This window comes from Acanthochromis polyacanthus, chromosome 4, assembly GCF_021347895.1.
Source record: "Acanthochromis polyacanthus isolate Apoly-LR-REF ecotype Palm Island chromosome 4, KAUST_Apoly_ChrSc, whole genome shotgun sequence".
Classification (NCBI taxonomy): domain Eukaryota; kingdom Metazoa; phylum Chordata; class Actinopteri; family Pomacentridae; genus Acanthochromis; species Acanthochromis polyacanthus.
In genome coordinates, this window is record NC_067116.1 from 42,434,243 (window position 1) to 42,458,865 (window position 24,623).

General features: G+C 41.9%; 3 protein-coding genes across 5 annotated transcripts in view; 1 reads left to right on the forward strand and 2 right to left on the reverse strand.

Moving 5' to 3' along the window:
• The window catches only part of ap3d1 (adaptor related protein complex 3 subunit delta 1), a 43,483-nt gene extending 32,795 nt beyond the window's left edge, over positions 1 to 10,688 (reverse strand). For 2 of the 3 annotated variants that reach the window (XM_051947073.1, XM_051947074.1), the window contains exons 1-6: positions 10,346 to 10,687; positions 4,746 to 4,841; positions 3,447 to 3,527; positions 3,128 to 3,208; positions 2,910 to 3,017; positions 2,452 to 2,581 (exon numbers count right to left, since the gene is read on the reverse strand). In XM_051947073.1, the coding sequence (XP_051803033.1) occupies positions 2,452 to 2,581; positions 2,910 to 3,017; positions 3,128 to 3,208; positions 3,447 to 3,527; positions 4,746 to 4,841; positions 10,346 to 10,441 (592 nt within the window). In that variant the 5' untranslated portion in view covers positions 10,442 to 10,687. Of the gene's footprint in view, positions 1 to 2,451; positions 2,582 to 2,909; positions 3,018 to 3,127; positions 3,209 to 3,446; positions 3,528 to 4,745; positions 4,842 to 10,345 lie in introns of all 3 variants that reach the window. The other variant, XM_051947072.1, reaches the window with a different exon arrangement.
• Positions 10,689 to 11,428: 740 nt separating this feature from the next.
• hdgfl2 (HDGF like 2) lies at positions 11,429 to 21,293 on the reverse strand. The gene is made up of 16 exons (XM_022194287.2): positions 21,039 to 21,293; positions 20,154 to 20,230; positions 19,457 to 19,598; positions 18,862 to 19,080; positions 18,306 to 18,425; positions 18,155 to 18,223; positions 17,857 to 18,043; positions 17,630 to 17,714; positions 17,258 to 17,555; positions 15,040 to 15,173; positions 14,872 to 14,939; positions 14,707 to 14,777; positions 14,501 to 14,602; positions 13,949 to 14,105; positions 13,736 to 13,853; positions 11,429 to 12,567 (listed from the first exon to the last, which is right to left on the reverse strand). Exons 1-16 carry the CDS (start codon positions 21,108 to 21,110, stop codon positions 12,468 to 12,470), a joined length of 2,019 nt encoding a protein of 672 aa, XP_022049979.2. The 5' UTR covers positions 21,111 to 21,293; the 3' UTR covers positions 11,429 to 12,467.
• Positions 21,294 to 22,565: 1,272 nt separating this feature from the next.
• Positions 22,566 to 24,269, forward strand: fh (fumarate hydratase). The gene has a single exon (XM_022194288.2). The coding sequence runs from the start codon at positions 22,630 to 22,632 to the stop codon at positions 24,127 to 24,129; it is 1,500 nt and encodes a 499-aa protein (XP_022049980.2). The 5' UTR covers positions 22,566 to 22,629; the 3' UTR covers positions 24,130 to 24,269.
• The last annotated feature ends 354 nt before the right edge of the window (positions 24,270 to 24,623 follow it).

Genomic DNA, 24,623 nt, shown 5'->3' on the forward strand with positions numbered 1-24,623 from the left:
GGTCATTCTGTATGAAATCAACCAATTTTAAGAAAACTTCCCACCTGACCCTCTCAGATTTTGCTAAGTTTTTACATACCGTATTTTCACGACTATAAGGCGCACATAAAAGTCTTAGATTTTCTTCAAATTGTGCGGCGCGCCCTATGGTGCAGTGCGTCCTGTGTGTGTTGTTGTTGTAAGGCGGACGTAGACCAGGTGGTTTTTTCCACGCATCACCATCGCTGTTGATCTGTGACTCTATGCGTGCCCATCTCACAGCCGATGTGAAAAAACAAGTGAAGCAAATGAACTCTGAGCTTGCTGTCATTCCAGGAGGCCTGACAAAGGAACTCCAACCGCTGGACATCGGTGTGAACCGGCCGTTCAAAGTAAGGCTGCGAGCGGCGTGGGAGCGATGGATGACCGATGGAGACCACAGTTTCACTAAGAGTGGAAGGCAGCGCCGGGCGAGTTACGCCACAGTTTGCGAATGGATTGTAGATGCTTGGGCTAACGTGTCTGCTGGCACTGTTGTTCGAGCTTTCGCAAAAGCCGGCATCATTTCCGAGGCGCCGCACGGCACGGAAAGTGACTCTGACAGTGAAGAAAGTGAACCTGGCATGTTTGATGGAGGTTTAGCGCAGCTGTTCAATTCAGAAACAGAGGATGAGGACTTCCATGGGTTTGATTGATGACGATTACCGGTAAAAAAAAATGTGAATACCAAACTCAGTTTTGCTCCCGCTCTATTTTTAAATACGCACACTTGTGTGCTTGTTTTATCTGTGTTTTACCATGCCCGAGCCTATTGATAATTAAAAAAATGTTAGTACTTTGTAATCAATACTTAAATAAAGCACAACCAAACTCAGTTTTGCTCCCGCTCTATTTTTTAATATGCACACTTGTATGCTTGTGTGTGTGTTGTTGTTGTAAGGCCGACGTAGTAGAGGACACCATGAAAACGTTAAAGGGGGAAGTGTGGGCGTGGATTGTATATAAAACCCTCGCCATATAATCAGGTGCGCCTTATGTGTGTGTTAAATACAGTAATGGCACACATAACTGAGAATGCGCCTTTTGGTACAGTGCGCCTTTTGGTCGTGAAAATACGGTACATTTAGTACATTATATATGATGGGAAAATCCGAAATTTGAATGCTTTATTGTCATTAGTTTCAAAGTTAAGGTCATTTGAAGTAGGTAGGTTGTACCCTACTATTGCAGCCAACATTAAGACTTGAAATTTTCGACCATTTTCAGACTTCTATAACTTCTGAACAACAAAAGATAGAGATCTAACATTTTCAGAATCATTTCACAGTGGCCTATAGTCCTCAGAAATGTGAAAAGATTTCCTTTATATTTATAATTGCTTGTTACAGAGAATGACAAAGTTGTGATTTTATCCATCAGGAACTTCTAAACTGCTACACTTGGCCACCCATTACACAAAAACTAATCATATCCATTAGAGATTTTATGTGGTATAATGTGGCTACCTAAGGATTGGATCTGTATAAAATGACAGTGCTATGGTATGTAATGCATGAAATATGAACAGCTAAACATCAAAAATATCTGTCCAACCTTTGGATTCAAAGGTCAACATCAGCATGTGGGATAGGTGGTATCAAAAAATAAAAGACGTGAAATTACAGGAATTTCCCTAAATTTTGACACCAAGCACAACTTGCTTCTATAAACCCTTATACGTTTAATGTATGTATGTTTAATGTATTTTAATTAATGAATCCAAAGGTCGGACAGATATTTTGGATTGGTTGAAATGATATGGAATGACTCTGATAGCTGAAACTGGTTTGTGTGTTTTTGAGTGAAAATGATAAATGTTTTGCATGGCTTAAGAACAGTGACATAAAATAACATAGAAGTGGACAGACAAAAATAAATAAACATTTTAACGGCATATAATATCAAACAAAAACAGAACAAGTCACTAGATTCATATTTTACATGAAGCCATTTCACCACAACTGGCTACACCAATTCTGATATATCCATCTCACAACAGCTGAAAGTAGCTTTTATAGCAAAGAGCCAAAGATAAAATTTGTAATATCAACCGACTGGCATTAAGTCAGAAAGTATGACACCTCTGGCACAGTCCTAGCTGCACTCCATAAAGTCAGATAAACGCCATGTGACAAAATATTTCTGTGCGACTTTATTGCCAGACAGTGCTGGTGGTATCACAACCGAGCCTCCCTTTATCTCATATTCTTGGCTGCTGAATAATTCATGGGGTTCGGGTGACAGACGACGCCTGTAACCACTAGCTCCAGCTGTGTCTGTAATTCACCTCGAATGAGAAAAAGGACATGAGGCCCAAACCAAAGCCATAAGCAAGATTCTGAGAAAAAGTAGCAAACAACGTCCTCTGTTTTTTTAACGACTGTAAACTAAGTGGTGAACCGGACAGAGTGGATGCCGTGTGTTTCCTTCTACCTGGATCTGGGTCCTCCAGTTTCTCCTTGAGTCTGGGGAAAGCCGGTCGCAGGGACTCTGGGTACTTCAGAAACACCTTATACATGATCAATACGGCTTTCTTCCTGATGTAGGGTTTAGTGTGGGACATCTGAGGCGGAGAGACAGAAGAGACAGTTGTGTTGAAATAGTTCTCAATAAAGACGAAGACATTAAAGAAAAAACAAAACCTTCAGAGGATATATCTTTTCGGGCTGGAACCAAATATCCAAATAATCGAATATTCTGTCATTATGATGGTATCTGAGTATTTGTCACCGGTCGGATGATGTCGCACGATCGGTATTCCACTCATCCCTCCGTCTGTCCATCCGTCTGTCGTTGCGACCCGATCCGAATATCCGGAGCCCAGAAACTGCTATTCGGGCCAGCCCTAATATCTTTTGACTAAACCTCTGGTCATTTTCTCCGTGACTCACCAGCGTCATGATGTCGTTGGCCAGGTCTCGAGCCAGATCAGGGGTCACAAAACAAGAGAGGCCTGTGAGGGCAACACCTGTGTCATACTGGTTGGGACTGCTGAGATCCTGGAGAGAAAAGGTTTTAAAAAAATGGAAAAAAGTCAGTAAGACAGACGACGTTGGCGGAGGGAGAGATAACCGAGTCACAGAGTGCACAAAACAAGCGCATCGCTGACCTTTCGGATCTGATTGGTTGTCAGCATGATGACATCCGTGCTCTCGTGAAAGCATTGTGAAGCTGCCAGGTAGCCGATCCTCTGCAGGAGGAAACACAAGCACGACAACACATTTCGCTTTTAAATTCATTCTTACAACCGCTCATCAGCTGCTAGGAACATTCTTTTTACCATTATTGTGCGACTATCTATGTGGAGACCTCCAAACTATCCTTTCCTTTAGCATGTGCGCTTGTTTTCACCTTCATCACAGGTGTCAGAACAACAGGTTACGGACTTGTGCTCATTTTCAAGACAGGTCGTGACACACCAGCATTACCTTGTACGTGAACTTGGAGGAGCTCATGACTTCCACGATGTTGAAAGCGGCCCAGCTGACGTCATAGCCGAGCATCTGAAGCTGTAGGACAGATTAGACAGAGACGGATGGTGAATGAAGGGAGGAGGGGGGCTCCAAGCTGTCCCTGTGGTGCACAGAGAGACTAATTGATTTGAACTGAAAGCTCTCAAACTGCAACACTCCACCTAAACCTAAATGTGTACCGAGACTATAAATAGAAAGAGTGAATTCGTTTCAACAGGAATTGTGTCCTGGTCTCAATAAGAGCTGGTTGCTGGATATCTGGCTGTGTCGTGACTAATCTGCAGCTATGAAGCTAAACATCCGCATGCAGCCTTCTACCTGTTGTGTACAAACGTATGATGTGGCAAACAGGCTGCTGCTACTTGACCCTGATGAAAGCAAAAGCAGAAACAAAGGGCTTTGATTCAGCCCGATTCTGTTTGAGCAGGAATGATAACATACAGAAATTGAAGTCTTTGTGTGGTTCCATTCTGTCAGACCAGACAGGGAGGGCTTTCCATTGTGCGCATGTCAACAAAATATCACACACTTGCAGCGGAGGGGAACAGATTGATGGTAGTGTAGGGTAACAAATTAAATACCTGTTCAAATAAAGAGCCTTCCCTTGCTGACGTAAACGCGATAAATGACATATTTTTAAAAACAAAATCAGTGGAAGACCGTCATTTTCTGTCTCTTCATTTGTGGTTCTTGGTGGAGTCAGATTCCATTTTCATTTCTACCATCTCTGATAAAGATGCTCTTGTCAATATTGTGTTTTTTTCTTTTGGTCTTCTATCTTATGCACAAAACAAAAGCGACATTTTACAGTATCAACACATTGTTCTGCATGTATTGAATTATTCTAAGCGTGTTTCATGTTTTTCATTATTAAACAACCATCACAGAATTTAAACAAAATCGCCAACGTTTAAGGTCTGTTGTGTAGACTTTGTAACAGAAAACAACAGGTGGTCGAAGAATTATTTCCAAAGCTGTCAGAAAAGGAGGCCCATAATTATACGCTGCTCATGAACGACATCTTATTTACTTTGTTTCTTTCATTCTTAATCTTGGGTGTGGATTATTGAACTGATTCCACTGCTAGTGCTTAGTATTTTAATACATTTTTTTGTAATTTGGGGCCCAAAGCAGCCACATAGTCTATGCATATTCACCCAATAAACACAGGTGGGCTTATCTGTCTGTGCCTGAGTGTCTATGCAGAGAACAGCAGGCAGAGAGAGTGAATCCGTGGAGGGTGAGAGATCTTACGTAGGTGAGCTTGCACACTGCATTGGCTTTGACAGCGATGTTGTCCTGCTTGAGCTCCTGTTTGATCTCATCGATGCATGTGGAGATGTACTTGGCCTGAGGGCAGACAAAGGAGAGGACAAACAGCAGACACCAGATCAGATTAGGTGGAGTGATATCCGGAGTGGGAGGCTGCTCCCGAGCACCACGAACGAGCTGGAAAAATTCTAGTTTGTACGTGGTTGCTATCGAAGACGCTAGTCAGCAGAAGCAGAGCTTCTTTCGCCCAAGTAATGTCTGGTTTTCTTTGGCGTTTGACATGATCCTAAACGCTACCACAACAGGCTTCGGAAGGGAAAAAGATTTCGAGTCAAAATATAAATCTGAATTACAGATCACTGCATGAAAGCTTTTTGCTAGAACATTTCTTCCCGAGTGACTGACACGCATTAAATGGACTGATGGTGGGAAAACAGAGGCCTAAAAATAAACTGTCATTGCTTTCATAGCTAAAATTGTTAACCAAACTCCTGAGCACAGGGGTTAATCTGAGTTAGATATTCAGATCAGTCAGCCATTGTTCAGAGGAGCAATACCAGAGCACACACATGCAGCTTTGTGGAGTGTGAGAGTGTGCCGGTCATGTGTGTGCAGTCATGAGACGGCACATTGACAGGAGGAGGAGGAGGAGGGACTGAGATCTGCTGCTTGAGGAGGAATTCTGGCTAACAGGGTTGGAGGGCAGACAGGGAGGTTTTAGCACACTATCACCAGACACACAGCGTTTCTCTATCACACTCTTCTTCAATTAGCAACCAGAACCTCCTGAAATGCCTGAAATAGTTGACACAAGGCCAGCATGGACATTATCTGCAAGTGTTTCATACCGAGGTGGAGATAGACTGCACTGTAAAAACTGTGAGATCTGGCCATCAACGGTGCCAAAAAAAACATGACGTTCAAAATCGGTGGCATACTGTAACATTCAAAATCTGTAAAAATGTGAAAAAAAGCAGCAATATGTTTGTATAATGTTTCTTTTAGCTGACGAAAAACTTAAAATAGTAGTTTTCTGGTCATAAGTTGCAAAAACAACTAATCACTGTTTTAAAAAAAATACAGATTTTCCATGTGAACACTACAGTTGTGGACCGCTATGTTCATATTTTTTTCCTGGAACTTATCTGTAAAATAAAAGTTTAAAAAATTACTTGAAATTTTTCAATTCTTAAGACATGCTTTTATGGCAAATAACATAACTATCTGTAAAATAATATTAATTCCTAACTATATTTTTTTAAAGTAATTTTACTGTGAAATGCTGCACAAGAACAAATAACCATCTGTAAAAGAATACAGATTTTTCATTACTAGTTCTTGGCCAGTTTAAACATCATTTACCATTTTTTCAGTCTCTAATATACAGCATTTTTCTGGCAATTAACAGTAACAATTAGGGATGTGCGCAACTAGTCGTTTAATCGTTAAACCGCCTCCTCATTTATTAAACGTTTAGTATTTTACTAGTCGGTTAAACGCTAGTGTGTGGTTCGGAAATTAGTCCAAGTTCCCATCCCTAGTAACAATAATATATTTTACTGCTTTAAATATAGTAAAAAAAAAATTAAATTGTAATTTTATTGTCAAAGAACCATCACCATTTACTGTGTCGGCCTGTTTTTCTACAGTTTACATGCAAGATTATACTTATTTCAGTGATTTTACTAGATACTATCTGTAATTTACCAAAACTAGGAAAGCTGTAAAACAGCAGTGAAGTGAAAAAAAGAATCACAGTCAAACTACACAGGCTCAGTGTTAGCTGAAGCTAACCAACGCTGCATCTTTTCAAACTGACAACAATTACCAACAGGCCTAAAATTCTCACTGACAACCTCTACCGATTACGCTCCAGACATTCTCACACCTTTTCTTCAATATGCCTGCTGTTCCAAAGGCGTGGGAGGCAGAGCGAATGAATGAAGCGTGCAAAGACTCAGCACACATGTGAAAAACAAACACGGGCCATGAGAAACTGTGGGCTGGCCGGGGAAAAAGTCAACACACACTCAGGAGTACACACTCACACAGAGCATTAATATTTCAGCAAACTGTCCACTGTTGACTGGGCAACCAGCGCCTTATCTGGACGGCCTGGGTTTGGTTACCGCTGGTGAACAGCTTAGGCCTCCACTGAATCAAGAGATCAAGAACAGGTGGCCTCCAAGCCCACAGCTCATCCATGTGTTTGTCTTCGACATCCAAAAAACACAAAGACGGCTGTAGTTGTGACATATTATACAAGCTAAACGTGTATTAGATCTGCTGGTGAAGCACTCTGGTTTTCCAGCATCACAAATTTGCCACACTGAGAATCAAATGGGCAGCTGTGCACATCAACAGTACTTGGATCGAGCTTCACATCCACCCTACGTTACCACCTGACGGCATTTTTACAGCGTCACCCACCAGCACAGACGCTTATCAGACGTGGGAGATGGAAACATGGCTGCCCCCCTAACGGCCCATCCCACCTCGCCCCCCCTCCTCCGGTCGGATGCTGTCATGGGCTTGTCATCACCCACAGAGCTGCGACTGCGATGACATCACCGATCACTGATGGGATGGCTGAGTCATTTCAAGTTTATATAAGACGTGGTTTGGATAGCCTGAATAGCCACAGGTGCATTTATAAGCTCAGCGTGGACCTGATTTTTAAATTAGACCTCTGTCGTGTTCGGCATCAGAGCATCCATTCAGGGGCTAAGTGGCTGTAGTGTCCTCAGCTCAGCTAAATAAGAATACGTCTGGATGCGTTTTCTCAGATAAATCACCCCAAATGTGCACTTTGGTATATTTAATTTCCTTATTTATATTTGGAAACCAGACTGTAATCAACATGATTTAGAAATGGGTGGATGGGATATAATCTTTCCACTTCCCAGGAAGTGGCTGCAGCTTGTGATGGAGACACTATAAACGCATCAACATGACTTGATTTTATCATCAGAGTAATATTTAAAGATGTTTGTTAAAGCTGTATAGTCTTGTTTGTATCTGGATTTAACAGTCATAATGTGCAAATACAAACAAATTCACATCTGAGGAGACAGCAAAAGAAAGCCTCGGTGAAGCTAATGTTTTTTGTGACCAAATATTTGCAGTTTAGAGCATAATTATGGTATTACTTTTTTAAGTTAGGCTGTATGGTTTTGATATTTCAAGCATCCATGTTTGTACTTCAACTAACATCACTATTTGTTGGGCTATGTTACATAAAATACCAAAGTTACCTATTTTCTAATGATCTCAAGGACTATAATCTCTAGAAATATCAACAATACGAATGAAAACAATTCATTTTGATTCATTAATGACATTTCAGTCACAATGTTAGGGTAGAAAATTGCTTTATATGAGTTGAATTGATACTTTAAGGCTATTTCACCCAATAAAAAGACCTTTATTGGTTGTAATTCAGATTACAAAGCAGTAAAACATTACAGGTGTAGTAATGTTCTGATGCTTGGACTGTATGTGTTTGATCTGCACTTATCCTTGTTTAAGTTGATTTTTCATTATTATTATTATTAGGTGGGTCTTACATTAAAATAAGGAAATTATAATTTCTCCAGTCATTCCAAGGATCCAAATGTTGACAAATACCACTCACATGAATGAAATCAATTCATTTTGAAGCACGGATAACGTTTCAGTCACAATGTAGGGGCTCATCAATAGTGAGATCACAGATGATTCGTCATGTGATCGCACTAATGCCTACAAGTAAAACTACAGAACTGTTTAAGAGGTTTAGACTGTATGTTTGAAATGTGTACTATTCTTATTTATGTAGTAACCAACATGAATAATAGTTGGGCTTTACACATAAAATAAGGAAATGATCACTTTCACAGTAACACCAAGGACTGCAATGAATGAGATCAAGTCATTTAGATGCATTCATAGCATTTCAGTCACAACGTAGGGGCTGCAGTCACTTTTGGCAAGTGAAAAACTGTTTTATACGGCATGAGTCAGTCCATTAAGGCTATATAAACTAGAAAAGATATCTGGATTAGTTATAATGTAAGGCAGAGAGCTGTAAAACAAGGCAGGGGTAGCAGTGTAATGAGGGAGGACATTGATCATTTTTGGTAATGTTACAATATCGTTTCAGATGTTTGGACTCTATGTGTTTGGTATGTCTGGAATTGTTGTTTAGGTTGCAATTAGCATGATTAATAGTTGGAATTTACGTCTAAATGAACAGTATGGTCACTTTTCCAGTTATCCCAAGGACTGTAATGAATTGAATTAAGTCATTTGGATGCATTAGTAACATTTCAGTCGCAATGTAGAGGCAGAAATCACATTTTGGCAAACAGAAAAACTGCATTTTGAGTGGAATTAGTTCTTTTTCAGACTATTTCAGTTACAATGATTATTTTGGTTGTAATTTACAATACGAAGCAGGAAAATAATGCATGCATAATAGTATAAAATTGTCTAAATGTTTAGGCGTTATGTGTTCGGTTTGTCTAACATCTTTGTTCAGATTACAGTTAACATGAAAAATAGTTTGGTTTTATATAAAAAAAACAGAAGAATGATCTATTTTCCAATCATCAGCAGGACTATAATGAATGAAATCAAGTCATTTTATTACATTTTGGTCACATATATGGGCTGCAATTACAATCTGGTAAGTGGAAAACTGCATTTGTGTTCAATTGGTTCTTTTTGGGCTATTTCAACAGGGAAAACAAACTATTTGGTTGGAATTTACAGCACAAAACAATAAAATAATGCATGCACAATAGCATAAAATTGTCTAAATGTGAAGGCGTTATGTGTTTGATGTGTGTAATATCCTTGTTTAGACTTGTAATTAACATGAAAAATGGTTTGGTTTTATACTTGAACAAGAAATTATCTATTTTCAAATCATCAGCAGAACTTTATTGAATGAATCAAGTCATTTTGATTACATTTTGGTCACATATATGAGCTGCAAATACTTTCTGGTAAGTAGAAAACTGCATTATGCGAGTTTAATTGATCCTTAAAGCTACTTCAAAACAGTAAAAATAATAACTGGTATTTGTATGTGTATTTTAAATAGTTAATATATTTCAATATTTCAATAAAGAAAGTAAAATAAAGTACAGACGAGAGGATAAGTGTTGTGGGCAGATGGTCACTTTTTGATCTGAGTTATGCTCAGTAGTAATCTCCTGGTAAACGTTGATAATGTAGCTTTCTGTTTCCTCTATCTGGCTGCTAGCTAGCTGTCACCCTGCTCGGGTTAAAAAGAACTGACAGGTTACGTTACTAGAAAGTTAACAATATTCCTTAACCTGTTATGAAGTGAGCGTGAATTTAACATTCACTCAGGTGATTTTTTTTTCCCCTGTGAAAACGACTGTTTGGTCAACTTGCTAGCTGGCTGCTGGAATGACTGAGCCGCCGCTAACGCTTGCTGACCAGCCTACCTCAACTTAGCTACCAACGTCTGCTAGCTGGTCAACGGTAACGGTGATGGCATAACTGTTAGCTCGAAAACAACCACGAAAATGGGGTTTAAAACGCTCCGGGTGGCGGTGTCCGCTCGTTTTTACCTCGTCCTCCTTGTGATTCCGAATGCCACGTACTAAATCCTGGAGGTTTTTATCGAACATCCGATCGATGCTCCCTTTGACAATCTTCAAAGCCATATCTGTCTGCGACTTGTACCGCTTCTGTGCTGCGGGGGCCGAGCGCCTTGCGGAGGTCTAGTGGGAGCCGAGCGACCCGCGACACCGTGTCTCATCCACCCGGGTACCGTGTGTGCAGGGTCCGCCGCTGGTTACCGAGTCCCGGGCAGCTGAAGCAGAGGCCAGACGGAGCGTCCTGTGCCGTGCAGAGACGCTGGCAATGGATCAGTGTAGGAAATGGCTGACAAAATGGCGTCTAAAGTCAGCTGACTGGAGTATTACATGCTGCTCTATTATGCGAGATTCTCATGTGGGAATCAGAGGAATTAAAGGTCCAGTCCCCCCTTTTTAAAACTGACAACCTGCTGTGTGACAACATGAGTAAAGTAGCACTGTGTTAAGTGATTTAAATGACTTAAATGGTAAGTTTAAAACAACCCGAGTTTACCCAAGTGCTGTGGCAGGTAGAAAAAATCAATTTATAAAGCAAAATAAAATAGCATAAAATAATACACAAGGCCAAACAGGATAGCATCTTGTAAGATAAACCTTAAAATAACTTAAATCTACAATACAAAAATATTTAGACCAGTAAAAGCAATCAAAAAACACTGAAAACAAGTACATCTTAACATTTTTCTTAGGCTAACCTCCATAATTATTTGTACCATGGGATAATCTCCATAATTAAACTGTACAGCCTTATAATGAATCAGTTAGCTCTCCACAATTATTAATATTGTAGGGTTTAGGCCCTAATATTAATTATCTGGTAAAGTTGTTTTCTGTATCGCTTTAGTATTTTAAAAAAAAAAACATATTCAAGAAATTTTGCATCATTAACGACAATTTTAAGACCTGATTATTTAAACTTGTTAATTTATAAGGACATTCTTGTTTTTCTGTTGGAAAGGACTAGAGTTTTAAATGCGTAGTACAAATATTAATGACCAGTTCTTTCACAGAAAAGCAGGTTTTTACACACCAGTCAATGAGATAGAAACACAGTCATGCTGAGATTTTTATTCAAGTCTCAACAAAGTGATAGAAATGCTTTACCAATTTACATAGCACTAAAAACACCTGTTGTATGCACATGACAGCGAAATGTCAAAATAGGCTGCAGCTACATGAGATCTCGATAGCTTTTTATGGGCAGTTTTCAATCTGTACGGTTATTCCATTTATGATGCAAGTTACTGAAAGCAGACACTAGGGGAGAGGAGAGTGCACGGTGTTCAACTCCACAGCAGTTATTATTATTTGAGACAAAACTGTGACTATCTGAAAACAAGGCTATAAAAAAAAGTAGGTGGACCTCAGTTGGAAAACAGTTTTAAGTGACTCTTTACATTTCAGACTGGATTAACTGGATCAAGACCAGAGAATAAAAAAGAAATACTTAACATAAAAGACTCACAAATAGTACTTTACCACTCTCACGATGCCATACACACAGACAAGAGGCCTTTGTGATGTTTCGCAGGCTTTATAAAAACGAAGCCAACGGATGTTAAGGGCTGCACAAAATCTTCAAAGCAACAAACCACCAGCACGACTCAGTTTCTTCCCAATATCCCCCCCGTAGGATTCATTACAGTTTCATCTCATACTACCCCAGACCTAAATTCTGGTTAGAAGTGCTAAAAATGTAATCATTCAATATACATACGGTATGAAAGATCAACAAAAAAAAAAAAGAGTTCATGTGGTTGAATACAGAAAGCAGCCAGGAGCAGGAGTCTGGGGTCCAGGACAGGCAGAGTGTCGTATAAAAGGAAAAGTACATTTCAGAAACAAAAGAAGTCTGCGCAGCGCCACAAACTATCACGCTAAGAAGCTTTCCTTGTTGCTGTGATGGACAGTGGACCGAACGGGGCTAACAGGTTTGATATTATCGAAGTACAAAATGTCCAAAACATCAACGGTGACGTAACAGACACTGGAGGAATTGGCTGGGTGTGTGTCGAAGCCGGGGGGAGGACGTCAGAACAGAGGCCACCATCTTTTAGCACTTGGTCCACAGCAGTGGTTGTTTAAGGGTCTCTCAGCTTTCTATGGCAGGAGGTTCCGTCTCTGCGGAGATGGAGTTGTCAGCTTCTTCATAAGTGTGTGTCTGCTGCTCAGCTGGACTGTCTGGGCTTCGTCTGGAGAGAAAACACACAGTCAGTAACAATAACTGCTGGGATTGAAGGAAAGATGCTCACATAAGCTCCATTTTTACATGTCATGCCTCAGTTTCAACCTAAACGGGACATTTTTCCAAAGAAATCTCTGTGCTATGTATTTTTCCAAGAGAGCTGGAGGATGCACCATGAAGTTCAACATATCCAGGCTTTCTTTGTGTTAGCCGGCTCAACAGAACCTAAAACCTTAATCAGACATTTTGGGCGTCACAACAGTGGTCGTCAACGTTCTTCACTAAACTGGTTTTCAGCTTTCGACTCAAGTGGCCAGGTTAAACGCATCATTTGATTCTTCCTCTGCACAAAATGGACCAATCCTGTCCCGCCTACTTCAGCCTACAGCTCGTTATAACAGAGAGCTACAGAATATAAAGCTACAGAATATAAACTTAGAAAAATGCAAATGATTCAAGACAGGAATGCTGGTAGGAAACTGTCAATTGTGTATCTTAATATGTTCATTTTACAACTCAGTGACTCTCTCTCTGACAGCTGCACACTAGAGCTCTTAAAAATCAAACCTCATTCATGTAAATATGACATTGAAAAAGTGCATTTAGATGTGATACTGCCTCATAATGAAGGGTAAGTGGAAAGCGCTTCAGCTTTTGGCTAAATTAAAGTGAAATAATGTTGCTGATTGAACATTCTCTGTGATAAATACTAACAGAGTAATCAGTTTTCTAATCCATGTTGTATCCGCTGCAGTATAGAACAGGATCAAATATAGAAACGGATTTTTGAGTTTTCTGCATCGTCAAATGGATGGACGTAGGTAACCATGGTAACATACACCTTAAAGTACAACTGCACGTTTTCTGGGATTAACGACGTACAGCTCAACGGGTTTAACGTATCCCCTCAGCCGAGGATCTGCATCCTTCAAGGAGAATAATCAGGAAAAGAATCGGTGAGGACGCTTGTTAGAGCCAATTTAAATCCAAAACTCTGAGTTGAACCTCCTCCACAGCAGTTTACAGCATCAGTTACCATGGTGACCTAACAGGTTAAAAGAGAGACACCTTCCTGACACTAAAAATTACGACTTTAGAGCCAACGTAAATCGCTAAACCATTCGTCTTGCTTCACGGTTCAATCCTCAGCTCAACAGAGCAAGTCAGATGTTCACCTGTTTGGACTTGAAGCGGTTTCGTCATTGTTCTCCTCCTGTGCAGGCGATTTGGGTTTTTCCTCTACCTCCATGTCGTTTTTATTCTCCTCTGATTCTCCATTCACTGGAGTGGAATCTGCAAAAGGTAAATTCAGACGTGCATAAGCGCACTTTGTAAACAAAAACAAGCAAACCGAAGCCTCGAAAAATCCAAAAAGTGTGTTTTTTTACCTGTGTTTTGTGTTTCCTTCTCATCGTCTTCGGGTTCCTTGTCCTCCGTTTTAGGTTTAGCTGGCACCTCTCCTTTGCCCACGAAGCGAAGTTTCAACTTGTTGTAGACGTCACTCGCTTTTTCCATGACTGCAGTGCTGGCTTTATACCGCCGAATCTGAAAAATCCAGAACAAAAACCCATGAAAGACACTGAGAATAGAGACAATACGCAAAATATACAGTCAATGTAGCACATTTAACATCTTGTAAACGCACCTCACAGTTGAGTAAAGAAATAAAAGGATAAAACTAGTGATGGATTTGACAAAATAAAAGATATCAGACCTGTTAAGCTACTAAATCTTGGAATTTATCGTTATATTTAGAGGACAGAAGCAGAGGAATTACCAACTTTCTTTTTAGAAGCTAACCTTTATTTTGTTTTGGACTAATGCAGTGCATATTATAAGGATAGTTTTCTTGTTTATATATCTTATATATTTCAGCCATGCTGGGCTTCCTGCAGGAGTCGTCACATAAAAATGAAGCACAGTCGAGCAAGAAACTGCACCTTTTTTAGTGTGGCAATAACTTCAGCATTTTTATGGAGGATCTGGCTGGTGACAGGTACGGCCTCGAGCTCTTCCAGTGCTTGTAGACATCGCTCTATGTCCTAAGAAACACACAAGCACATAAAAATTGAGTTTTCCTGTCAGCATTAAAACAGCAAAGACCAAAGGGAAACTGTATTTAACCTATATTGTAGACATTACTTACTGGGTTGTCCACTTTGAGTGCAAACTTAATATCTGTGTGGAGTTTCTGTAGTCTTTCCTCTGGTGATGGTTCTGCACATAGTTTAACACACAGTTAAACATGCTGTTCTGGACTACAAGGACCATCTAACAGTACATGTGAAACTGAGTGATAGAACAGACTGACCCTTTTTCTTTTCCACTTTCTTCTCCGGCGGCCTCTCCGGTTTGCGTTTGGGTTTTTCAGGCTTAGACCTGAGAGAGAGGAAACTCTGTGATCTCTGTGCATTCATTTTTAATGAAGTTCTCCTAATGAGGTTTGCATATAGCAGTCGGTTCCCCTTTGTGCTCTCACCTCGCTCTGGACTTCTCTTCTGACCGTCTGGCTTTCTTCTCCTTTAGCTCCTTTTCCTTTCTTTCTTTTCTCTCCTTCTCTTTCTTTACTCTGGCCTTCTTCTGGTTGTCCAGCTTCTTGGAAGGTTTCTTCATCTGATGATGGAAAAAGCACACGAGGTTACATGTGTCAACTGCAATTCTATTATTTTGATTAAAGAAATGTGAAATTGAGCCAAACATGTGGTCTTCTTTTGCTTTACAGTCATGAACAAAAGTTTCCATAAACTTGTAAACATCATGTATGTCATGGCAGTGTTGTGTTTCCAATGACTCCTGTAACTCTTAATATTCTATGTAGGGCTGGCCCGAATAGTGGTTTCTGGCCTCCGAATATTCGGGTGTGGTGGAGGCGTGGCGGCGGAGACGGCCCGAATAGTCGGATCCGTTCGCCTGGTCTCCCGGGTCCACATTTTGCCCTCGTTTAGTCTTTAGTTAAACTGAAGAATTCCCAAACACCGGTTTTCATCATCTTGTCTTGTGTTTATGCAACGAAGTGAAGCGTGACTTCAGAGTCGGCAGCCACCCGGCCATTCGGGTGGTGGAAACAAACACGAATGGAGGAGCCAAAATGAGCCCAAGAACATGGCAGGATGAGCCGAAATGGGCCGAAGGCACAGAGAAGAGACGAGCTCCGAATATTTTCGTCTGGGGGGAGGAGGGGGTGATCACATCGACATATGTGTATATGTGGTGGTGGTGGAGGGGGGGGGGGGGACTGTGGGGGGGGACTGTGTGTGTGTGGGGGGGGGGGGGCAATATTGGGATACCAAAATTAATATCCAGATAGTGCTGTAGCGAACGAATATTCGGATATTCGGGATATTCGGGTCCAGCCCTAATTCTATGATGAGTCACTGAAGCCCGTGTGTTTTTGACACTCAATAAAGCCAATCATGCATTTTGGTTCATCCATAGATTTATTATAGCTCTTCTGAAAATATGACAAAATCTGCTGGGTCAAAAATATACATCCAGCACCTTGAATTATCAGTTTTGGTGATGTAGAAAGCAGCATTTATCTAATTTTCTGACCAACACGGCCTCTTAAATTCTTGTGATTGCAAATGACTACAGCTGCTGACTCCTCTGAGCCACTTTAAATAAGGCCCATCTGATCCACTCATTAGACACAAACACTACAGTGGGAATGTTTGAGGAAAGATCTGAAAAAGCTAGTCATTAACTTCAACAAGTCAGTTGAGTGCCTTGGAGCCATTTCAGATCAGTTAAAGATTCCAAAATCAATCATGCAAACAATTATTGAACAAGAATGCGTAAAGTTCACGGTACAGTTGGAAGAAAACACAAACTATCACCTGCTGCTGAGAAACAACTGGTCAGAATCATCAAAAAGCAGCTCTGCAATGAATTAGAAGCTGCTGGAACACAGCTGTCAGTGTGTCCACACGGTTTTACATCAACATGAGCTAAGAAGCAGCAATGCAAGAAGGACGTTCTTCCTCCAGAAGCAGAACCTTAAAGCTCCACTGAAGTTTGCTGCTGATCACATGGGCAAAAAAAGGCGTTCTGGAGGGAAGTTCTGCGGTCAGATGGAACAAAAACTGAGATATTTGGCCACAATGACCAGAAATATGCGTGGAGGAGAGAAGGTGAGACCTTTGACTCCGAGAGCACTAAACGTTCTATCAAGCATGGTGGAGGCAGTATTATGCTCTTGGGCTGTTGTGCTGCCACTGGGACGAGTGCTTTACACAAAGGGAATGGAATAACGAAGAAGTAGGATCACCTCCACATTCTCTGGATAATCCAAAAATCAGAATCCAGAAGGTTGATCTTGGACACAGCTGCTTGTTTCAACAAGACAATGAGCCCAAACCCAGATTGAAAATGGGAAAGAAATGGTTAAACTAGGCTCGAATTAAGGTTTTACACTTTTCTCCCCAAAGTCTAGACTTTAGAAACAAATTCATGTCAGAAAGACAAGAAATTAGCTGAACTGCACCAGTTTTATCAAGAAGAGTCAAAGATACAAACAGATGCTTGTGGATGGAAACCAAAAGCTCCTAACTGAGGTGAAAGTGGCCAAAGGACTTTTAACCAAATTACTGTATGTATGTTTTTTACCCAGCAGAATTCCTCACATTTTCAGAAGACCTATAATAACTCTGGTCTTTACAAATGTATGTAAACTTCATGACACTAACTGAGGGACTTACCTCAGCTGGTGGTGGAGAATCAGAGTCTGAGGGTGCTGGGATCGGAGGTGGAGGTGGTTTCTTGGACTTCTTCAGCGGATGATCATCGATACCTTCATCTGAGCTGCTGCTGCTGTCGCTGTCGCTCCCCTTTTTAGCCTTATCTTTGTCTTTCTTCTTTTTCTCCTCTTCCTCCTTCTCCCTCTCACGTAGCCGGCGGAGCTCCTCTGCTTCCTCCTTTTTCCGGCGTTCCTCCAGCTCTCGCCTGCGTTCTTCATCTCGCTTCTTCCATTCGCTGATGCGGTCAGGTTCACTGTCGCTGTGGGAAACACAACTTTTAGTCAACACGTGTTTCTGAGTTTGTGCACCAACATTCAAAAACAGAAGCCTGACCTGTCACTGTCGGAGGAGGATGAAGGTGCACGCTTTGCCGGGGCGGGTTTGGGTTTACGTGCACGAGGCTTCGGCGCAGGTTTCTCTGTGAATCGATAAAACAACAAAGTGTGAGCTCTGTGATTTTAGCAGCAATGTAGGGACTGAGACATTTTGCTGAATCTCCATCTACCTGCATCACTAGGAATTTGAATGAAGCTTTAATAAATACGGAAATAAGACTAAACCTGCACTTTTCTTGCGAGCCTGCGGGCCTTTCCGAGGAGGTGGATCCGAATCCGAGTCAGACTTTGAGCCGGACTGAGATTCTGAGCCAGACAGAGCCGGTCGAGGCTTCTCGTCCTCGGAGTCGCTGTCCACTACTTTCTTCTCCGACCCTGATCCCGATTCTGAATCCGAGTCAGACGAAGCCTTCTGCAACATCACAGGGAAAAGCGGACAAAGTTAGACACAGAGAGAGAAAACACCAATTTTTGTGCCATAAAACGCCCAAACAATATTTGTGTGAGAAGGTTAATGCTTCACCTTTTTCTTCCCTCTGCCTCCTGCTTTCTTTCCACCTCGTCCGCCAGATTTCTTCTCTGGAGTAAAATCCTGTAGAAGGAAAAACGAATGTCAAACATAACCGATTTGCAGACTTCTTAGGTTCACCACAGTGAAAAACACACGTTATTACCTGGTCACTGTTTTTGCCTGAGTCGGACTCTGAAGGCGTCGGCTCTGATTCAGAAGGAGATCCGCTCTCTTCGTCTCGGTCACTGGACGATCCGCGAGCCTTTTTTGGAGGAGGAGGTCGCTAAATAACAGAAGCAAGAGCATGAAATGAGAAAAACTGAACAGTGATTTTTCATTTGAAAGAAATGATTTGACCTGTCAAACATGCACTAAAGCCACGCTGACGAGTTCTGTTAATCCAAGGCTCATTAGGCTTTCATTGTTGCTATGACGACTCCTGATACGAAGAAAGAAGCTAGCAGAAATTAGTGGTCTTTTTTGCTGCCTTTTGTTGACATTCTTATACAAGCAGGCAAATTCTCAGCAGTCATTCATGCACAGCAAATTGTTATGATAACTCTGGTGTGTTTCATGTCAACAGCGTCCTTTTTGTTCCCATAACCGCAACCAAAGATATGTTTTTCTGTTAAGCTTCAACAACATGATAATTAGAGGTCTCTGAACAGACCGTGTAATTGCAACAGTGATTTATTTACAATGAAAATCTGCAGAATTACCTTAGGAGCTTGTGGCTTTCGCTTCACTCCTCCTCCTCCTCCTCCTCCTCCTCCTCCTCCTCCTCCTCCTCCTCCTCCTCCTCGGTCTTCGCTGCCGGAATCCGAGTCTACCTCACTTCCGGACTCAGCTTTCCGAGGAACCGTGGCGTCCTCGTCGTCTTCGTCCTCGTCGCTTCCTCCTCCGGCGTTGTTGCCCTCGCTGTCGGACGAGCTAGCCGGCTGCAGACGAAACGAGACAAGGAGATGAGAGAGACGCAGCAAAGTTTCCCGCCCTGAATCAAACAGAAGATGCTGCAGCCGGTAGAAATCAAAGCTTAAACCACAAGGCAGCAGGATGCCACAGTCTAGTAATCAAAAGTTGAGGTTAGACAGTTCAGAGTGCTATATTTTTGCAAAGAATTGCTTGTAAATTTTGACATAAAGAACATTAAATTCATAGAAATGGGGATTATGTACAACAGCTGAACTTGAAAGACTTAAAAAAAAGACAAAAAATAGTACAATTTGACGCCTTCTAAGTCTGCATGAACATTTTCTTTCAGATTTCAGGCTGAGCTACAGACGCTTCAGGATTTTTGATATCAGGTTGACTTACTACAGGTGGGGCACTGTAGGAGGCGTGTGGATTGTTCTGGATCTCCCACAAACCTTCGTTGAATCCCTTCCTTTTGTTGGGCTTCCCGTAGCGTTCTCTGTACTTCTCGTAGGCAAAAAGGTCCTTTGCTGCAAGGAATGCTCTGAGAAACGAGAAAACACAAAAAACAGAAGCTTGCTTTAACTAAAATAAACTTCAACGGTTAAGTTTCCATTAACCAACAGGATGTTTACACTGGTGTTGAGGAAGGTTTACACTGACTGCAGGGTTTAGAGCGGCACACTGCTCCACCTAGTGATGCATTAACGTACTGCAGGTGCCATCTTGTCAAACAGATGGTGTCTGATGCCGGATCAAACATGTCAACACATCCTTCAGAAACATACTGCCCATTCAAACCAACACCATTTAACAGTGAACCTCCACAAATAAAGTCAGTAGAAGACTAGACAAGAGTAGTGATTTGTGTTTCCGTCTCACACCACAGAGGAAATCAGGTTTTTAAAAAGAAAAAAACACACAAACGAGCCTGGATTTAAATTTACACTGTCCATGGCCAACTTATCATGCATTATGAAAAAGAAAATGCACCAAAGCTAAAGGATATAGAACTGTCTTGTGATTTAATTTCCAGCTGCAGCGGTCTGAGCTTAAATACTTCTGCGAATATAATTAAATTAATCTCTGATGTACTCACGTTTCATGTGTCCCAAAGAAGAAAATTGGGATTTTGTTAGGAGGTGGTTTCACTGCTCCATCAGCCACGTCTTCAATCTGCAAACAAGCAGGATTTGAAAAATATTTCATATTTCTCTCTCATGTTTTCTGCAGACCTGGATACTGAAATGATGAATATTTAATCCTGGACCACTGTATATCACATGTCTGTTAATATTTAATTCTAGCAAATCTGTTTTCTGCTAAACTGCTGTATTATCCCTTTACCTCCTATATATAAACTGTAAATAACCCTGTATTTATTCAGAATAACTGCATTTATTTCAATCATAAGAAACTGCACAATTGGGTTCACCTTAAACGTGCAATTTTACATATGTACAGCTGTACACAGCAAAAACATGTTTTCCTCTCTTTAACCTGGTATTCTTGTTTAAATGCATGTGTTTTTGATGTGAAAGCAAATTAGAAATAGTCAGATTCCCCGAATAGCTTTGCATATGTGGCCAATGAAGCTCATTCTGATTGATGCCTGGTAAATAAAACATTTAACAGTAGCTTTAAATTGTGTAAATGATATGTATATGTGGTGCAGACTAAACTAGTTTTACAAGGAGAACAGGGCTTCTTGTCCACAGAGAAATTCTCAATCGTCGTTTCCAGATTAACAACGTTAGCTTCGCTGCCTCCGTGTATTTCAGGCCAACAGCATCTCATGCAAATTCTGCCGCACCTACACTCGCTGTGGGCCCGTGTGACAGCCCGACAGTCCGGAACACATTCAGATATGCGTGTGTTTGTCGGTAACCGTTAAATAGAGCCGAAGACAGCCGGAGAAGCTTCTCCAGAGTCCCATGCAGAGCAGCCCACCCCCTCCGCCCCTCCGGCTGCTGTACTTGCTCACCCTGGCTGGCCAGTGCGGGTATCCCTTCATTTTAGCGAAGACGAGGTCTCCGGGCTGGAAGTTGTGAGGCATTGTGCCGCTCCTCCGTGCAGCCTGGACGTGGAAAAGCGTTCGGATGCGCCGTCTGTCTGTGTCTCGCCTAGTTTTGGTGTTTTCAGGTCGACACGAAACCTGGAAACGATGGAGTTAGCTTGCAAGCTAACAGTACACTAACGTTACCGCGAGAAGAGACGACGGCGGCAAGATGGCGGCAACGCAGGCGACACTTCCGGTTAGGTTTATCGGTTTGGCTTCAAGTTAAAGGTCTTCTGCTTGAACAGTAAAAACAATCAACTAAACAAATGTCACAAAATAAACTGCTTCATACTAGTTTCCTAAAAATATATATAAACTTTATTAAAGAATGTAGACCTCAGTAGTGAAATATGAGATATGTAACATTGCTGCTTCATCAAGTCGTTGAATTGATAGTGTTAGAAATACAGTAAAAATGATTTCAAGTGTTATTGACTGATTCTTTTATTATCTTTTCTTCTCAACAAATTCATTTGGTTTGAACAAAACAAAAACAAGAACACACACATTAACACATTTTAAAAAACGACATCAATACAAGTACATTGTTTTAAAACATTATTATTATTACTGTTGATAATGCAAAGTTGGATTCAAAATAGAAACTTAGCTTTATCATAAACAATGTACACGTATTCTGTCTCACTCCCACAATATGTTTGTCAACAATTCAATAAAGCTACAGACATATGTTAACAATAAAGATAAACTATATTGAAACATTATTAACAACAAGGGGCAAACATTACAGCAGATAGATGAAAAAAATTAAGCATAATAAAAACCAAGACTCAATATTTAGCAATAAAATGATGATTAAAAAAACAAAAATGATAAAGATGATGAATACTATTTACACTGCATCGACCTTACACGTGTAGAGATATTAATATGGTGCGTGGAACTGAACTTAAAAGAATCATAATTAGACTTAGACAGACTAATTATGACTTTTTTAAGTTCTACACACCATATTAATAGTAATTGTGTTACATTATGACCCACACTAATAATGTGTAGCAGCAAATATACTAATAACACAAATCCACGTGTCTAAAAAGTCAAACAGTTCTTTTCATGATAAAATTACCAAATTATGTAGCTTTCATCTACAATTTCCCAGGAATATATTTTTTTAACGTTCATGTTCAGATCAAATACAGTTGTTTCTAATATCACAAATCCATCCCCATGTGTCAGAAATACTTCTTTAAAAGTTTGTTTGCTTATCCAATTAATGTATTCTTTCCAAACTTGTTTGTGTAAATTATGGACTTTTATTTCTGCAGGTTAATGATCACACAAGAAGTTAAAAGATTGTAGAGTTTCCAGAAACTTCATTGATCCGGATGAAGCAGCCTGATGTCGCCACTCGATTGGACATCATCAGCGGAAGTCCCGCCTCATCTCTCTCCCGATTGGCCGCTCTGCGCTCAATCTCCACTTCTTCCAATGACAGATTTCAGTGTGGAAGGCTGCATTGACCTCCCCCCAGACTCACCTCTAATGCGGAGCCATGTTTCGGTCTTTGAGACGCGTCCAGCAGTTTAACTGCAACCTCCTGACTTCACAAAGACTCGGAGTGAACTCCAAACTCCGCATCTGCACGTCCACGATGTCCGCCTCCGAGTTCAGGATCGAGCGGGACACGTTCGGGGAGCTGAAGGTCCCCGCTGACAAGTACTACGGAGCTCAGACTGTCAGATCCACCCTGAACTTCAAGATCGGGGGACCCAGTGAGAGGATGCCGCTGCCGGTCATCAAGGCGTTCGGGATCCTGAAGAAAGCAGCCGCGGAGGTGAACAAAGACTACGGCCTGGACCCAAAAATAGCAGATGCTATTGTCCAGGCTGCAGACGAGGTTGCAGCAGGTAAACTGGACGATCATTTCCCTCTGGTGGTGTGGCAGACCGGCTCAGGAACCCAGACCAACATGAACGTCAATGAGGTGATCAGCAACAGAGCCATCGAGATCCTGGGAGGCAAACTGGGCTCCAAGGATCCGGTCCACCCCAACGACCACGTCAACAAGAGCCAGAGCTCCAACGACACCTTCCCCACCGCCATGCACATCGCCGCTGCCACAGAGGTCCACCAGGTCCTGCTACCCGGCCTCCAGACCCTCCACGATGCTCTGGCCGCCAAAGCCGAAGAGTTCAAAGACATCATCAAGATTGGGCGAACCCACACCCAGGATGCCGTCCCGCTGTCGCTGGGGCAGGAGTTCAGCGGCTACGTCCAGCAGGTCAAGTACAGCATCGAGAGGGTGAAGGCCGCCATGCCCAGGGTGTACGAGCTGGCAGCAGGAGGAACCGCAGTGGGGACGGGACTCAACACCCGCATTGGGTTTGCCGAGAAAGTTGCTTCTACAGTCGCTTCCCTCACAGGTCTTCCCTTCGTCACAGCACCCAACAAGTTCGAAGCTCTGGCTGCTCACGACGCCCTGGTGGAGCTGAGCGGGGCCCTGAACACGGTGGCCGTCAGCATGATGAAGATCGCCAACGACATCCGCTTCCTGGGGTCAGGACCTCGCTCCGGCCTCGGGGAGCTCATCCTACCCGAGAACGAACCGGGCAGCAGCATCATGCCGGGCAAAGTGAACCCGACCCAGTGCGAGGCCATGACCATGGTGGCGGCCCAGGTGATGGGGAACCACGTGGCCGTGACCATCGGAGGCAGCAACGGACACTTTGAGCTCAACGTCTTCAAACCCATGATGGTGAAGAACGTGCTGAACTCAGCGCGGCTGCTGGGTGACGCCTCCGTCTCCTTCACCAACAACTGCGTGGTGGGCATCGAGGCCAACACCGAGAGGATCAACAAGCTCATGAACGAGTCGCTCATGCTGGTCACCGCCCTCAACCCGCACATCGGCTACGACAAGGCCGCCACCATCGCCAAGACGGCCCACAAGAAGGGCTCCACGCTGAAGGCCGTGGCCGTGGAGCTCGGATACCTGACCGAGGAGCAGTTCGACCAGTGGGTGAAGCCAAGCGAGATGCTGGGGCCAAAGTGAACTCTGAAACACTACCAAACATAGAAAACACACTTTTCCAGCGCCAGAAAAGAGTTTACTATGAAATCAAAGCAGTTGAACTGTTGGAGAACATTTTCTGAATCCTGAACATCTCTGAATAAAAGTTTATGTCAACCTGCTCCAGTTGTTGGATGAAGCTTTTTACTCAGTATTTTGTATACTGTTGGAGTTAAGCTTCTACTGTGCTTCAGATATTAGCCGATACACCAGATTTGACTTGTGGACGCTACCAAACCAGATTCTGACACCTACACCTTTAAGTCTTACAATATTTTCCATCTATAAAGCAGTCTCAGAAATAGCTACAACTGTTGCTCAACATCACTATTTATCACCATAAGCACAAGTCGAATGTGTATTTATCTTAATTCATGAATTTTTGTTATGTAAAATCCTCTGAATAACTCCAGTTATTAGTCTGTAAGATCGCAGCTGTTTCAACAAGTTGTACCTCATTTGCTCTGGTTTGTGTG